Source organism: Solanum stenotomum, unplaced genomic scaffold, assembly GCF_019186545.1.
Source record: "Solanum stenotomum isolate F172 unplaced genomic scaffold, ASM1918654v1 scaffold18711, whole genome shotgun sequence".
Taxonomy (NCBI): domain Eukaryota; kingdom Viridiplantae; phylum Streptophyta; class Magnoliopsida; order Solanales; family Solanaceae; genus Solanum; species Solanum stenotomum.
In genome coordinates this window covers 94-17,118 of record NW_026025176.1, presented here as the reverse complement: position 1 = coordinate 17,118, position 17,025 = coordinate 94, and the positions used below count along the sequence as shown (strand labels likewise).

Sequence of the window (17,025 nt, the reverse complement as noted above, 5' to 3'; positions counted from 1 at the left end):
TAAAATAATTCTTACAATCAATTCATCAAATCACAAATGGATAAGTTTCTCATCAAGTTACCAAGGCCAAAAGATGGCCAACCAAGTTCTAGCTCTAATCAACCATTTGTGAGTTCACAAGTTGCTCCGGAAGTTCAAAGACATACAAATTCTTTTCCACTTTCAAATATGGATAATATGCTTGATTTTAAATCTCTGGAAGCAGATCCCAAAGATCGAATGACTATTTCATCTTATTGTCCTAATATTCAAGATGCGGTAAGGAGGTATTACATTCAAAAAAAGCCATGTCAACCTGTTGATCATATCTTCCCTAAAACTAAGTTTGGAGATAAAATGCATCAATTTCGACCAACTTGGTTTAAGAGAAGATCTCAATGGTTGGAATATAGCATTAAAGCAGACACAACCTTTTGTTTGTGTTGTTATTTGTTCAAGAATGAACTTGAAAGTCGTGGAAATGCCGGAGATTCATTTACAAGAGATGGATTTAGGTGTTGGAACAAAGCTTTAGAAAGATTCAAAAAACATATTGGTAAGGTAAATAGTATCCATCATAAATGTTTCAATAGGATGCAAGATTTGAAAAACCAACGACAATCGATCCAATCTTCTTTTGACAAGCAAAGTGAAAAGGCAAGAAGTGATTATCGGATGCGTTTAAATACCTCAATTGATATAGCAAGAATTCTCTTGACATCGGGATTTCCATTTCGTGGGCATGATGAAAGTGAAGGTTCCGAATATAAGGGTGCTTTTCTTGAACTTTTGAAATGGTATGGGGATAGAAGTTTTGATGTGGGAAGAGTAATATTAGGTAATGCTCCACAAAATGATATGATGATTTTTCCGACAATTCAAAAAGATATTGTGGAGGCTTGTGCTAAAGAAACAACTAAGGCTATCATTGAAGACTTGGACGGTGATTATTTTGGAATATTAGTTGATGAATCAAAGGATGTTTCTCATAAGGAGCAAATGGCTCTAATTTTGAGATATGTCAACAAAAGTGGAATGGTGATAGAGCGATTCTTGGGTATTGTCCATGTAAATGATACATCTTCTCAATCATTAAAAAATGTAATTTATTCTTTGCTTTTGGATCACTCATTATGTACATCCAAAATACGTGGTCAAGGTTATGATGGGGCTAGTAATATGCAAGGGGAAATAAATGGTCTCAAGTTTTTGATTTTACAAGATACGTCATCTGCATATTCTGTTCACTGTTTTGCTCACCAATTGCAATTGGCACTTGTAGGTCTTTCCAAAAGAATTCGGATGTGGATAATTTTTTTTTTATGTTCTCACTAATATTTTGAATACTATTGGAGCTTCATTTAAACGCAGAGATTCACTTCGACAACATCAAGAAGATAAGTTGGAAGAGTTGCTTAAATTTGGAGAAGTTCATACAGGGCAAGGTTTGAATCAAGAATGTGGCCTCCAACAACTGGGTGATACTCGTTGGGGGTCTCATTTTAAAACCTTGGACAATTTCCTGATTCTTTTTTCTTCAATTGTTAATGTGCTTAAGGATATGAAACGTGATTGTCCATATCATCTTGATAGATTTGCGGCGGAAAATCTTTTGAGCAAGATTCATGAGTTTGAATTTGTCTTTATGTTGCACTTGATGTTTAAGGTGTTGCTATTGACGAATGAGTTGAATAAAGTTTTACAAAAGAAAGATCAAGATATCGTTAATGCTATGGGATTGCTTGACCTTTCAAAGAAACGATTGCAAATGATGAGAGAGGATGAATGGGACTCTATGATGGATGAGGTTAGCTTATTTTGTGGTAAACATGGAATTTCAATTCCCAAAATGAACGAAGACTACTCTAATGGGAAGTCCAAGCGTAAGAGGTCCAATATTTCATATTTGCATCACTTTCGTGTGGAAGTATTTTATGCCATCATTGATTTGGCACTTCAAGAACTCAATAATCATTTTGATGTTGTGACTAGTGACTTGCTCCTCGGTATGGCTAGTTTGAGTCCGGTTGATTCATTTGCTAATTTTCACAAGGATAGGATAATGAAACTAGCCGAGTACTACCCAAGTGAGTTTGGTGATAAAGAGCTTGGGGAACTCAATTTTCAACTTGATGATTTTATTGTCTATGCTCAAAAGTGTGATAGCAAGTTTCTCAACTTGAAGGGAATCAAGGATCTTGCAAAAGTGATGATAGAGACAAAACTAGATCAAACTTGATCACTTGTGAAGCTAACTTTGATTATTCTTGTTGCTACCGCAAGCGTGGAAAGAGCATTCTCATCAATGAAGTACATAAAGAATGATTTGCGAAATAGGATGGATGAAGATCTTTTGCGTGGTTGTTTAGTTTGCTATATAGAGCATAGTATATTTAAAACTGTAAGTAATGATGCCATTATTGACCGTTTTCAAAATATGAAAACTCGTCGAGGACAATTGTAAGTGAATGATGTTTTTTGCTAATATATTACTATATAAAGATTGCTACTACCTACTTGCTCGTCAACTTGTTCTCACCGTAAAATTTATATAATTGAATTAATTGTTTATTTTGAAGATAATGGTGCCCCCATGTTCTTGAGATCCTGGATACGCCTCTGAATAAGAGGATGCAATCCCAACCAGAAAATATAAATAGCAAGTCTTAAATGTTTGTGTCCGAAAAGATGGACAATAAGATAGAGAGGAATTCATGGCAGCCCAGAAGAACTAACTCATCCTTGGATTCAAATGTCACGCGTCTCACAACTAAGGTCTCGAAGCAGCCGCTTGAATATTCCATGTATTCAACAAAGAAAGAGCAAGTGTATATCAATACACAACCACACTGTACTGGTAGGATCATTAGCTAGCTCCATTATATGAAATATGAGCATGCAACCACAACATAGTAAGCAAATAATATACAATAACAAACATAAGTACACATAGTCTGGACAATAGTCCTTACCTTGAATTGATGTGCACAACAACATGACCCATCCCAACATAACAGGCCAATTTGGTTCTCTCGTGGAACCCACACATACAAATTGTTAGTCTATATCAGCATGGTACACATTTTCATAGTTAGTGTACCGACGTTGTATCCGTTCTTATTACACCGACGTGGTGCCCTTTTCAAATGCTAATGTATCGGTGTGGTACTCGTTCCAAAAATAGTATGTGCCTACGTGGAACCCGATCTCAATCAACAACACACAACACAATCATAACCACATTGAATCACAATCACACATGTACATTCATGTAACACATTCATTGCATGCAAATGACAACATCTTTCATTTCACATCATGTCTTTCCAACTTTGCTAATTATATCATGCATGCATTACTAACAACACAGTTAACAATTAGCACATATAGCATAAACGGGAAAATACACAACAATTGCCTACCTCGAATCAAGCCTTGAAAACTCTAATGAACTTGAGTCTTTCCCTTATTATGAATTTTGATTTGTTCTTGATCGAAAATAATAATAAAATACAATAATCAATTAATAATGTCTAACAATGGTCTAACAATACCCATATTTGATGGACAACATTATAATGGTCTAACAATACTCGGATTATAACTAAATCCTAAACTCCAGGCCATTTCCATGATTATTCCACCCAATAAGGGTCTTTTACACCATTAATTCAAGTTAAAATCTTTCTCCAAGAGTAACACCCTAGATTCTAAGGCTTAAGAATCAAAATACAAGTAGGGGGAGTAAATAACTTACCTTTACCAAGGAGATTGGTGAAAAACTGAAGAAAGTTGTCCTAGATCGCCCTTCCTTTTCCCAAGAACGAAGTTGTAGAAAATAAGAGGTTTTGGAGACTTTTCTGCCCCAAACCCCGACTAATCCCACTATAGCAGTCCGACCCGCTATAGCGGGAATTAATTTATCCTGCTATAGCGACATGACACACGTTCTATATTAACCTCTTCACGCCAAATTTGATACCGGGAGTTTTATTCACCCAAATTCGATTTGAAAAGGTCATACGGATTCCTTAATGTATTAGCTAGTAGAAAACACGATTCAAGCTTAGATATACCACCCAATCCATTTCTGATTTTTCCTATACCTCACATTGTCCAGATCCCATATGAGACTGACCTATTCTAGAATTTTCAATTCTCTATTCAAAAGATTTTCTTACCAAATTCTTTCACCATTAATCTACCTGTGATAATTGAAAAGAGTCGTTTACCATGAGTAATAGTTGTTATAGTTTTAAGATTCGTTTGCTTTCTTCATGATTTAATTTTGACAAAGAAATAATAGGTCTATTTTCATTTCAAATTTAATGATAATTGAGTGCTAACTGACACTACAAGAAAACTGTGAATTGGTTGGGGATTTTTTTGGGGATTTCATACGAAAATTCGCAGGTAACTTAGTTTCCCGCGATTTTTCCTACCAAACAATTTTCGAAGGAAATACCTTCGTAGGTAATTACTAATAAGAAACGTAGTGTAAAGTCTATAAGAAAGAACCTCTTAAATAAGAAATTGACACAAATTACTTAATAAGATGAATATAATTTAGGTATTAGAAAACATATCTATTTTTCAAAACGGTAAATAACATGGTGTTGTTCCAATTTTTTATAAACATTTTTTGACCTCATATATATATATATATATATATATATTGTGTACAAATAAAACTATAAAATGATAATTTAAATAATTTACAAGTTTAAAGTGCAAGAAAGTTATTACAATTTATTATTTTTAATACTTGTAAAAAGGATATATAAGTTGGATATACAAATTAAAAAATATAATTATTTCTTTCATTTAATAAAATTTTGTTATTGAATGAGATAATTAAACTTCATATTAATAATATATATAAATGGATTTTTTTCTACTTAAAAATGCATTGATCTATTCAACACTACACAATTTAATATTTTTTAATAATATTATATCAACATTAATATATTTTTCTATTGGATAAATAACTAGCCAAGTAATTTTTATAATTCGTAATATTCAAATCCGAAAAAAAAAATCGCATCATTGATTTTTCCATGAGATTAAATTATTTTACATGTAACTCAAAAAGAATTGAAAAATGTTCGTGGCATTTATACAAAGAAAAAAGTACTTAATTAAATATGATAATTTCAATTGTTTCTTTTAGGCCTTTTCTTTCCAAACACCTTTTTTCCGGTAATGTTCCGACACGTTATTAGAGTGAGATTTATTGTATAATAATTTTTTTGACCTGAAAATGAAAAGTAAACATTTATTAATAAAATTCATTTTGTCATATAATTATATATTTTTTTACATTATTATACTTTTAATTTTCCTAAACGTATTTTTAAGAAAACATTCCTCGGTAAATCTCCAAATAAAAGAGGAGTTAGATAAATTTTCAAGAAAAAATTCCAATTAAAATTTCAAAAAAAAACAAAATTTTCAAGTTTACATATTTCCAATAAATCCCCAGAAAAACTCTCCAACAAATTTGTAGCAGTAAAATTCTCAAGTAATTTTCTAGGTAAGAAAATTTTCAAGTAGATCCTCAATAAATAAATCCCCAACAAAGTTCGTGGAACTTGAATCCTCAAGTTATACCACAAATAAAAATATTCCTAGGTAAATCTCCATATAAGTATCCCTAGCTAAATCTGCAAGTAACTTTACCTAGGGATTTCTCGCAAATTAATATGGAAATTAGTTTTTGTTCATTACTTGCAAATTTACCTATGAAAACAGTTCTTGCAGATTAATTTCCCCAAATAATTCCCCATGTATTAATTTGGTGGAAATGACGCCAAACTTACCTATCAATATTTCTGGGAAAATATTTTTCGCATGTAAACAATTCTAGAATTTAGGAATTTCAAATTTTCGCATGAAAATTCATAGGAAAAACTGCAAAAAAAATCCCCAGGTAAAATCCATAGGTAATTTACATTTTTCTAGTAGTGTGATACTTCAAATTGCAACCAGCTAAATTAGATTAACACAGAAAAGAAAATTTTTGAGAAAACATTTTAATACAATGTTGGTGTTTATGCATTTTAATATTAAAATTAAAATATTAAGTGCATATGTTAGTGGGTATAAGTAGACAAGAATGTGGTCATTATTTTGGTGCAACTCATGTAATCACTATTATCATGATCTACACTAATTTCACCCATAACCTACCTCATTATGCCTTGTAACTCATGTAACCTCCAAAACATAATTCCTCCATTCATTTACGAATACGGAGCCAAAAGGGTCACTTTTTTTTTTCAAAATGCATAAAGGGTCACTAATTCTTTTAAAATACCAAAACGGACAAATCGATGATGGGGCAGCGATATCCTTGCTTAAATTTAACACTGTTAACGCCGTGTAAAAAAAAGTTGTTTTCTTAAAATTGTTATCGAGGCAGCGATTTCATTAGATTTTTTTTATTTCTTCACTGCTGGGGTCAACAATTTCATCAATTTTTATTCTTTTGATAACATACAACGATTTTCATTTAACATCCCACCTTCAAGCAACCACTAAAGAGTAACAATCACAGATGAAGAAAAAAAAGACACTTACCTAGCAAGAGAAAACTAGTAAAGATGAAAGCTTGGGATTCTACAACTCTCTTTCTTTTAACACAAAAAGAAGAAAAGGAGGTTTTGGCTAAATGGAGATTTTTTTTGTGTGGAAATCGCTGCATGAGCAGCGATTATGAAGAATATATATCATACATTTGATGAAATCTCTACCCCAATAGCGATTTAAAACAAAACAAAAAAGAATTTCTTTCAGAAATCATGACCATGGGCGGCTTAACGTAATTGGGGGCCTAAAGCGAAATTTCAATTCACGGCCTAAAATATAAATACACTTCATATACGTATTTATTCAAAAAAAAAAAAAAATTACACTATTTAGATGAAAATTATTAGTACTTAATATTGTTTTTTCAGTTATTAGTTTTAGGTAAGATTTTATCAATTCAACATTGAAAAACATAATTTAAGTGAGACAATTATTATATGTATTGTTAACATAATGATATAAGTAATAAGTTGATAAATATTAAATAAAGATAAGAGTTAAAACTTAAAACCATAGAATTTGACTCAAAAAGTTGATGACTTGGTATACCTCATTTTAATATGCTTACAGTAATGCTTGAAACTAAAATTTAAAAAGAAATAAAAAAGAATTTGTAATTCGCTTTGTTCAACACTTTTCACTGTTAATTCTTATTTTTAACAAAGTACAAAAGATGTTAAAGTGGATAAAATAATTTATTTTAATTTTTTTTTTACTTTTTATCATAAATAATTAATTTTTCTATAAAAAATTTAACACATAATTTATTCTTGACAAAAATTTGGGGCCGCCAAAATTTGGGTGCCTAAGGCAAATGCCTTATTTTTGAAAGCATAGAGCCTACCCTGATCACGGCCTGGGCAACGATTTTAATAAAAAAAATTATTTTTAAATGAAATCGCTGCCCATGGAGCGATTTCAAGAAAGCAATTTTTTACGTGGCGTTAATGAGGTTTAAATTGAGCAAGGATATCGCTACTCCATCACCGATTTATCCGTTTTGGTATTTTAAAAAAATCAGTTGCCGTTTATGCATTTTGGAAGAAAAAAGTTATCATTTTGGCTCCAGACTCATTCATTTACCTACATTATTATTCAATACAAAAAGAATTTCTCCCATATAAATAGTGGTGTTTCTTCCTTTCTGAAGTGTATGTCAAAAAAGATGAGAAGTAGAAAATATTGTAGTATTTTAAGTCTTCAATTATATAATATTTATATGTTGAAGGAAGTTGTTCTTATGTGGAGCTTTGGACACTTCAACTAAATCCGGAGTTCCTTGAGTTGTACGACGTTGTTAGTTGTTGTATACTGGAGGGTCAAGCCAATGACTACTGTTGAACCGGTGAAAAGATCCTTAAAATTGTTGGTGTAATATATCACAAATACAATAAATTACAGTTGAAATGAAATGAACAAAAATGAATAAATAAATCTTTAGGTTGAGGTGGCGCGATATGTCGCTTTCTTTAAGGAGATTTAAGTCCACTATGACATAATCTACACCGATCCAACACTATGTCTCTTGGATTGGTTATGGGAGCATTTTAATATTATTTAAAATAGTTAAAGTGCATATTCCCTGACATCAATTCCTACTAGAGCGTTAGTGTCTTTTCATTATCTTTTGAGAATCAATGTTTTGAGGTTAATTGCTCATTTTTTATGTTTCTGAAATTTACATTTGGTGCACATTTGTTGCCCTCACCATTATTTCTCTTATTACTCTATTTTATACCTTGTAACATATGTAACCTCTAGACCTGATATTATATATACAATAGGAGTACTTAGCAGATTTACAAGTAAGTCATGTAATGAACATTGACATGTTATAACAAGAGCGATGAAATGTTTAATTGGAACAAAAACAGTTTTTGTTCTATAAAAAATATTTAGATGTACTTGAGGTTTGTTTTATGCAGATTGGAAACTTTAAATTTTTGGTAAAAAGTTTATTTTTTCATTTACCTTTCCTCCACTTGAATTGAGCAAGTAAAATACTTTATCCGTACATCTCCTCTTCCATCGAGAGCGACATTAAAGCGAAATGATGTTGAGATCTCCTATCTTGATTATTTATTGAAGTTTGTTCATTTTATTTTCAACTGTAATTTATTGTAATATACCACAAATATAATAATTTACAGTTGAAAATAAAATGAACAAAACTCAATTTATAATCAAGATGGGAGATCTTATCATCATTCCGCTTTAATGTTGCTCTCTTCAAGAGATAGAAGAGATGTACGGGTAAAATATTTTACTTTCACAATTCAAGCGGAGGAAATGTAAATGAAAAAAAAAACTTTTTACCAAATATTTTTCATGAATAAAGTGATATCACTTTTCATGAAAGAAATGTTACTCCCTCCGTTCCATTTTATGTGACACTTTTCAGATTTTGTGATTCAAATCAAGTCTATCTTTGACCGTATGTTTTTCATGGATCTTTTAAACATTTTAAATTATCTGTGACTTATAATACTTTTTACGTAGTTCACAAATATATAAATTTCATTTCAAAAAAATTGAAGATTCCATGGGCAAATTTTCTGTCAAACTTAAAATGTTTGACTCTCGAAAAATGAAAAGTTCCACATAAATTGGGACAGAAGGAGTATTTAAATTCTTAAAATAGTGGGGGTTTATGAAAAGAGAAAAAAATCTTTGTGGAAAAGGTGATTTTTGCATCTTTGAGAAATACTCTAAAAAAGAGTATTACAAGTGCATATATTTATTTTGGATTAAATCACATGTTGTAGTTTGACTATAATGTGATGACTTATAGCTCTAATATGAGAGTTATAAATAAATTACGAAAATCATGTTGAGTGGTCATTTAAAATGAAATGTTTTGATGAGATAAATTTCATTCTTGAAATGAAAAATATCATAAAACATGTGATGAAATTTTCCTTGTCAAGTCACATTATGTAGAAAAACAATTGTGAAATACAATTATGTTGGTTGTGTGAGTATTGCAACTCTTTTTAATTCAATTGTGTGAAAATGGTGTGACAAAGTAAAAAATGGAGTTTGCTAACCTAATGAAAATATGAGATATGTGACTAACAACTTTATGTGATATAGTGTATAAAGTGTAGCATGTACAAGCAAATCAGGTAAATTTACTTCGTACGGAACTTGACGGCTTGTTTTATGAGAAACATATTATGCTATACTTAAAAGTTTTGATGGTGCAGATGAGAACAATCGGTGCTATTTGATGGAAGTGATAAAAGCAAATCATATAATTGCTTGTTAACTCTACATTGGAGGTTGAAGCAAAAATAAAATAAAATTAAGCTTCAACTGAAAAAAGTGAAATGATTTTACTATATCAAACACTTTATTTTGAAAAATTAATTTTTCAAATTTTGATATGTGATAGCACCAATATAGTGGTAAAGTACAAAATTGTTATTAAATTGATAAATTTAGACTCATAAGGAAAAAACACAAAGTGTGAGAATATATTGATCATTAGTATATGATCAATATTAATTGTGTTAAAACTTGTGTTAAATCTTGCAGATTCATAAACTAAGGCCTTAGCAAGATAATGAGTCTGAAACACATTGAGGGGGATCAAATTGATGCTGATAAATTATGAGTTATATATGAGGAAACCCAACTCGGGGACTAGAGATCCTATAACCAGGTTCAATGGGAAGAACAAATCATATGATGACTTGTTGTGAAATGCACTATTATTAATTTTATTCAATCCCTATGGATGTAAGTGCATTTATCCTATAGTGATTTGTGGAGGTTGAGTCTTTGAACTCTTAATGAAAGTTTGTATCTCATATAAGTGGGGTGCCAAATTATAGGAGCACCCTTGATATATTTCTCCTATGTGAGTGTAAAAGCTAAGTAGGCCGCTTTCTATGAGAATTCTCAAAAACACTCACGAAATTGGGATAGCACAACGCAATAATGTGCTGGCTAAAAATGTTTATGTCAACACTTTGATTATTGTGTGTAAACAGTGATACTTTATTTGCCTAAATCATAGTTCAAGTATGATACCACTACTGACTCTAGAGTAAAGGTTATTGTTTTACCAAGTGAAGGTTCAATGCAGAGCACGCCTTCATTATGCATAATAGTCTATCTTCAACTAAATTGTGAAACACTCTCTTATTTTAATATTGAAATGAGTGGGGGAATGTTGGTGTTTATGCATTTTAATATTAAAATTTAAAAAGTGCATATGTTAGTGGGTATAAGTTGACAAGAATATGGTCATTATATTGGTGTAACTCTTGTAACTACTGTTGCCATGATCTACCACTAATTTCATCCATAACTCTACCTTGTAACTCATGTAACCTCCAAGACATAATTCCTCCATTCATTTACCTACATTATTATTCATATTATTCCTATTCAATACAAACAAGATTTTTTCTCCTATAAATAGTGGTGTTTCTTCCTTGTGAAGTGTATGTCAAAAAATGAGAAGTGTGAAAAATATTGTAGTATGTAGTGAGGTAAGTGTAGTGACAGAGAGAGTTGAGACAAAGAAAATATTCTAAGTCATCAATTATATTCACTATACAAAAGAGAATATTTATATGCTGAAAGAAGGTGTTCTTATGTGGGGCTTTGGACTCTTCAACTAAATTCGGGTTGTATGACGTTGTTGGGTTGTTATATCCTGGAGGGGACAATTCATATTTAGTTGATATTACATTGGCTCATTCATAGATTATGATTTTCAACTATGAACTTATGATGAACCTATGAACTATGAATTTATGAAGATATGAATGTTTTTTATGAAATTATTATGTTGTAGAAATATCGTGGATTAACTAGCACACAATCACAAACAATGAAAATAGAGAAGAAGAAGAATAACACAAGGATTTAATAAGGTTTGACTAGGCCTACTCCTCCCAGCAAAAGTGGAGAGAGTTTTTTCACTATGAAAGAAAGAGAACAAGTTTTACAATGCTTTCAAGCCCTTAGGACTACATTGTGTATCCTATACAATGTCTTAGAATCCCCAACTATATCCCCTATGTACAGATTCCAAGTTGTCCTGAACATATAAGGAAAAGGTTTTCCAATCCTAAAAGGACAATATTTCCTTTTCCAAATCTATTAGGACAAGGGTATCCTAAACTAATAGAAATTATAGTTTCCTTATATAAACAAGGAGATAATTCAAGACATAATTAACAAATTTTAAATAATTTAGGGATGCTTTGAAAGAAGAGTATCAATGTTATTGTATAAGATTTTCTCACATGCTATTATGATCATAATTGTGAAAGGTATTTCTCATATATGGATTCACATTGATGAAAGGACTTCTCATCCATGTTGAATTGTGTTTAAGGAGTTATTCTATGATATGGATTAATATTGATCATTGTCTTTCCTTTGCTATAATGATACTTGACTTTTATCTATTCCATTGGGATTTAGACTTAACACAGAGAAGGCTTTGAGATGAAGGCTCAAATAGGATAGACTCTAGTATCAGCCTCTAGTCCCAAACTACGTGTCCTTGTAGGATTGTCTTAAATGACCTAGCTAGTGGGTCCACTTTAGCAAATGATGATATGTACGGATTCTACCTTGACAAGTGGAATCCCCTTATTTCGATATGAGGGATATATAGGATTCCATGATATATCTCTCATGGTCTTATTGTCGGTTAAAGCTAAGATCCCACAAAATGACTATGTTTCTTCTAAGCTTTTCTTATGTCCCTTATTTCAAATGCATTGACTATATGTTATGATTTTCATGTTTTGCTTCTTTAAGCTTTCAAATATTCAAATATTGATCATGTTTTATGGGTTTTAAGTCATTCATGTTACCATGTCTATTTTATGCATATTTTCCCGTACTAAGTACATTTCATGTACTAATGCATACTTGTGCCTACATTGTTTCACTAATGTAGGGTTTGATGCTCCTACCTCTCACTCTCGTGGCTAGTTGATTCTTCTGGATTCAAGATTTTGGTGAGTCTTCATGTTCCGAGGAACGAGATACATTTACTTGTTCATATCTTTTATTAGTTTTTAGACTTGTATGTGATGTATGAGTTACGTCTCAATCACTTTCCTTATGATGTAATAGATGGCTTATTGAGACTTATGTTAGAGTTCCGCTTTGTCAAAGCTCTTTTGTGATATAAGACTGATTTTGAATTCTTTATTTCTATTATCTTGTATGATGTATGCTAAGTGGCTTGTGTAGGGCCTTTCAGGGTTTCATACGCCATGTTACACCTAGGGTATATTTTCCGTCGTGACATATTCAGTCTTATAGTATGTTAGAGCAAGGTTCGCTCGAACCAATAATAATTTCATGTGCCAATCACATCCAGAGTCTAGATTCAGATCGTGAAAAAGGTCATAATACAACGTGAAATTTTTCTTAGCAAAAAATTGAAAAAATTGAATTCGTCAATTTTCTTTGGTCAAGATCTCTTTCATTGACCATAACCAAAGGAAAGGGTAGTTGACGACACTCACTTTTTGTCCCCGCGATCATTTAATAAATTTTGAGCTTCTTCGATTTTGGAATACCAAAGTCACGTCCAAGATGGACGGGGCGGAGGGAAACCTAACGATTGTTCCAATCGAGAAGGGGTAATTTTAAAATAATTATTTTATAAAAACTAAAGTTATTTTCAAATCAGTTTCAAGGCAATGTTACCATTTTCCAATGATAAATATATCTCTATATACATATAATATATAGATTTATATAATTCTTACTTTTTATAACTTTATACTTACTTTTTATATAATTCTTAATTCTTACAAATTCTAAAATATAAAACACAAAAATTGTATTAGACATAAAATAAATACTCTCTTCGTTCCAATTTATGTGGTACTAGGTCTGAGTGTTTGAGCCGAGCAAGATATGAGCTCAACCAAGCTTTTTACAGTAAAGAATCGAGCTGACTCTTTAATATTGATTCGATGTAGTGCTATACGACATTAAAAAAATAAATTTCTGATAAGTTGATTTCAAAAAAGTATATATATACCTTACTAGTTTAAATTGGTCATTACATTTAATTAGGTGTATATAAAATCGAACCAGGTGTATATAAAATCGAATCAAATCGCAAATCGAATTAAATTAGGAAAAATCCGACTAATGGTTTGGTTTGACTTGGTTTGGTATGACTTGGTTTGGTATTGAAAAAAAAGAAACCCGCCTATACTTGGGTTGGTTTGATTTTAACTAAAAAAAGTCAACCCGAGACTAAATCAATCCAACATTATATATATAATTTTTAAAATTTATTTTATACATAAAAGTATTTACTTTGATGTAATTTCTAAAAATTACTTATACGTTTCATAATTTTTATCTTTTAATATACTTTTTAAAGTTTTGTGAGACTTAGAATTTTGAATAGTGTAATAAATGTTATAGTCCATAGATATTAGTCACTCTAATAAAGCTCAATTCAAAATTAAATCAGTACTAATGATAACAAAATAAGTTAATTCAACACTAAGAATGAAAATAATGTTGAATATTTGTTCTTCAGTTTTACTTTGATTTAGACATTTAAAATACATAACCTAATTTTTTTTTTCTTTAATGTTTAATCATGTAATTAATAATATTTATTAGACTTATTTTTGCATGATTTAGTACTTTTAAATTATGATCATTTTCGTTATGACTTATCAATTTGCAATATTTATTTATCCGATTTCATTATTATTTTTTATTGAATATTTAAGTGTCATCACTTATCTCATATTTTGTGTTATTTTCTTAAGAAACACCATAGATAGTTGTATTTTGGTTGGAATAAAGAAATATTTGGAGCACAAGTTAATTATATGTTTGTATGAATACTTTACCGGGAAAATTCAAAAACCCGATAAAATTCGAGGTTTATTAGTTTGATTTTGATTTGAAAATTTAAAAATTAGACACAAATGGTTTGGTTTGGTATTTGTAAAACCCGGAGCAACCCGAAAAAACTCAAGGTTGAAAAATCCGAATTTTATTAGTTTGGTTTGATTTATAAATTTGACACAAATAATTTGGTTTGATATTTAAAAAACCCAAACCAATCCGATCATGTACACCCCTACGTTTTACTTAATTTTAATGACGTTAATTTGATATTAAACATATAATAGAACTTTCAGGCAAAAAATAAAACTAAAGCAACAACAAATTTAGAAAATATTTACAGTGTCATTTTATTTAGTTTGAATATTAAAATCTTAAATCTTAATTACATTTCATAACACCCATAAATATATTAAGAGACTGTTTGACATTGTTGTTGGTAGGCCAGAAGTGTATTTTTTTTTTTGAGAAAAAACACTTTTTTAAAAAAATTAAGTGTTCGGCAAATCCTTCAAAATTATTTTTAAATGGAAGCAGAAACAATTTTTCTGTTGTTGGGAAGAAACTAACAATTTCTGATTTTTAAAAATAGCAAAAGCAGAAAATTACTTTTTACGACTAAAAAGTCCCTTACATATATACATATTTATCAATATACCGCTTATTAATTAATTAACATATCTCATAAGTTCGGTTAATTTTCATTCAGAAACTTTATTTTTAATATTTTATATAATAATTTTATTTATTTATGTTTTTATATTATCATTATTTATATTTTATATTGTATATATTATTTTACGTATTATTTTACAGAATCAGAAATAAAAATAACAACAACATTTTTGAAGGATTAATAAAAGAGAAAAAGTTAAATTAAAGATTTAGACCCTCTCAAAAAGTAACTAATAATAGATTTTTATTTTCTTAATTGATGTATAATTTTATTTTAATTTGAATTTTTTAAAACTTAGAGTATTTATGTATAATTTTATTTTAATTTTAATATTTATCTATGTATAATATTGATTGAAAATTTGAATATGTACATTTTAATTAATTAAATTAAAATTATAATTAAATTAAAATTATAATTAAATTAAAAATATAATTAAAGTTTTTGTATTAGATGTTTAAAATAGTTTATTTTTATAAAATAATCTTAATATTAAAAGCACATTGATACTTGCCATTTTTCGTAATTTGACTCTCAAAAGCATATTTTTTTAAAAAAAAATTAGTCAAACACAAATTGTTTATAGTAAGCATTTTTCAAATGAATTTGTCAAACACAAATTGCTTTTTTTGTAAAGCACTTTTTTGAAAAGCTATTTTACAAAAAACGCTTTTAAAAATAAGCAATTTTTAACAGTAATGCTGTTGGGAGGCCAAAAGTGTTTTTTTTTTTTTTAGAAAAAACACTTATTTTGAGAAATTAAGTGTTTGACAAATTATTAAAACTGCTTTTAAATGGAAGCAAAAATAATTTTTCCGCTGTTGGGAAGAAGCTAAAATTTTCTGCCTTTTAAAAATAGCAGAAGCAAAAATAGAAAATTTTAAGACTAAAATATCCCTTACATATATACATATTTATCAATATATCCTTTTTTAATTAATTAATATATCTCATAAGTTTGGTTGATTTTTATTCAAGAATTTTATTTTTTATTTTTATATAATATTTTTTTATGTTTATATTATTATTTATATATTATATTGTATATATTACTTTATGTATTATTTTACAGAATTAGAAATAAAAGTAATAACGAAACTTTTGTAGGATTAAAAAAGAGAAAAAATAACAATTAAAGATTTAGACCCTCCCCAAAAAGTAACAAATAACAAAATTTTCTTTTCTTAATTTACATATTCTTTTATTTTAATTTTAATATTTTAAAACTTCAGAGAATTATAACAAAAAAAAATGATAATAGCTAAGATTGAATCCAAAAAAATAGGTAACAAATAACAAAAAGATTCCTCTTTTCAATATTTTTCAACAATATTTATCTATGTACAATATTGACTGAAAATTTGAATATGTACATTTTAAATAATTAAATTAAAAATGTAATTAAAGTTTATGTATTAGATGTTTAAAATAATTTCTCTCTATAAAATTATCTTAATATTAATAGCACATTGATACTTGCCATTTTTCGTAATTTGACTCTTAAAAACACTTTTTAAAGAAAATTAGCCAAACACAAATTGATTATCAAAAGTAATTTTCAAATGAATTTGCCAAACACAAATTGTTTTTTTTTAAAACACTTTTCTAAAAAGCTATTTTAAAAAAACGCTTCTACAAATAAGCAGTTTTTTTCAGCAATGTCAAACAGGTTCTAAGTAACAAAACGAGCCAATAGTGCAAAATCGAGCCGACTTAACTAGCCTGCACTTTGACTGAGCCGAGTCGATTTTCGAGTTGGCTTGACTCTATGTACAAGCCTATGTGATACCGTTAGATCACAAATATTTATTAAAAAATAAAAACTTTTTAAATTTGTGGTTCGAAACCTTTCTTTACCATTTGTGTAACTATAACTATTTCATTGATGTAAAAATAATATTTTAATAAAAACATACTCC

At 29.3% G+C, this 17,025-nt stretch overlaps 1 protein-coding gene across 1 annotated transcript; it reads left to right on the top strand.

Annotated features, from left to right (window-relative positions):
* The first annotated feature begins 36 nt into the window (after nucleotides 1-36).
* On the top strand, nucleotides 37-2,218 carry LOC125850717 (uncharacterized). The gene is made up of 3 exons (XM_049530568.1): nucleotides 37-1,261; nucleotides 1,351-1,424; nucleotides 1,538-2,218. The coding sequence occupies exons 1-3, from the start codon at nucleotides 37-39 to the stop codon at nucleotides 2,216-2,218; spliced, it is 1,980 nt and encodes a 659-aa protein (XP_049386525.1).
* The last annotated feature ends 14,807 nt before the right edge of the window (nucleotides 2,219-17,025 follow it).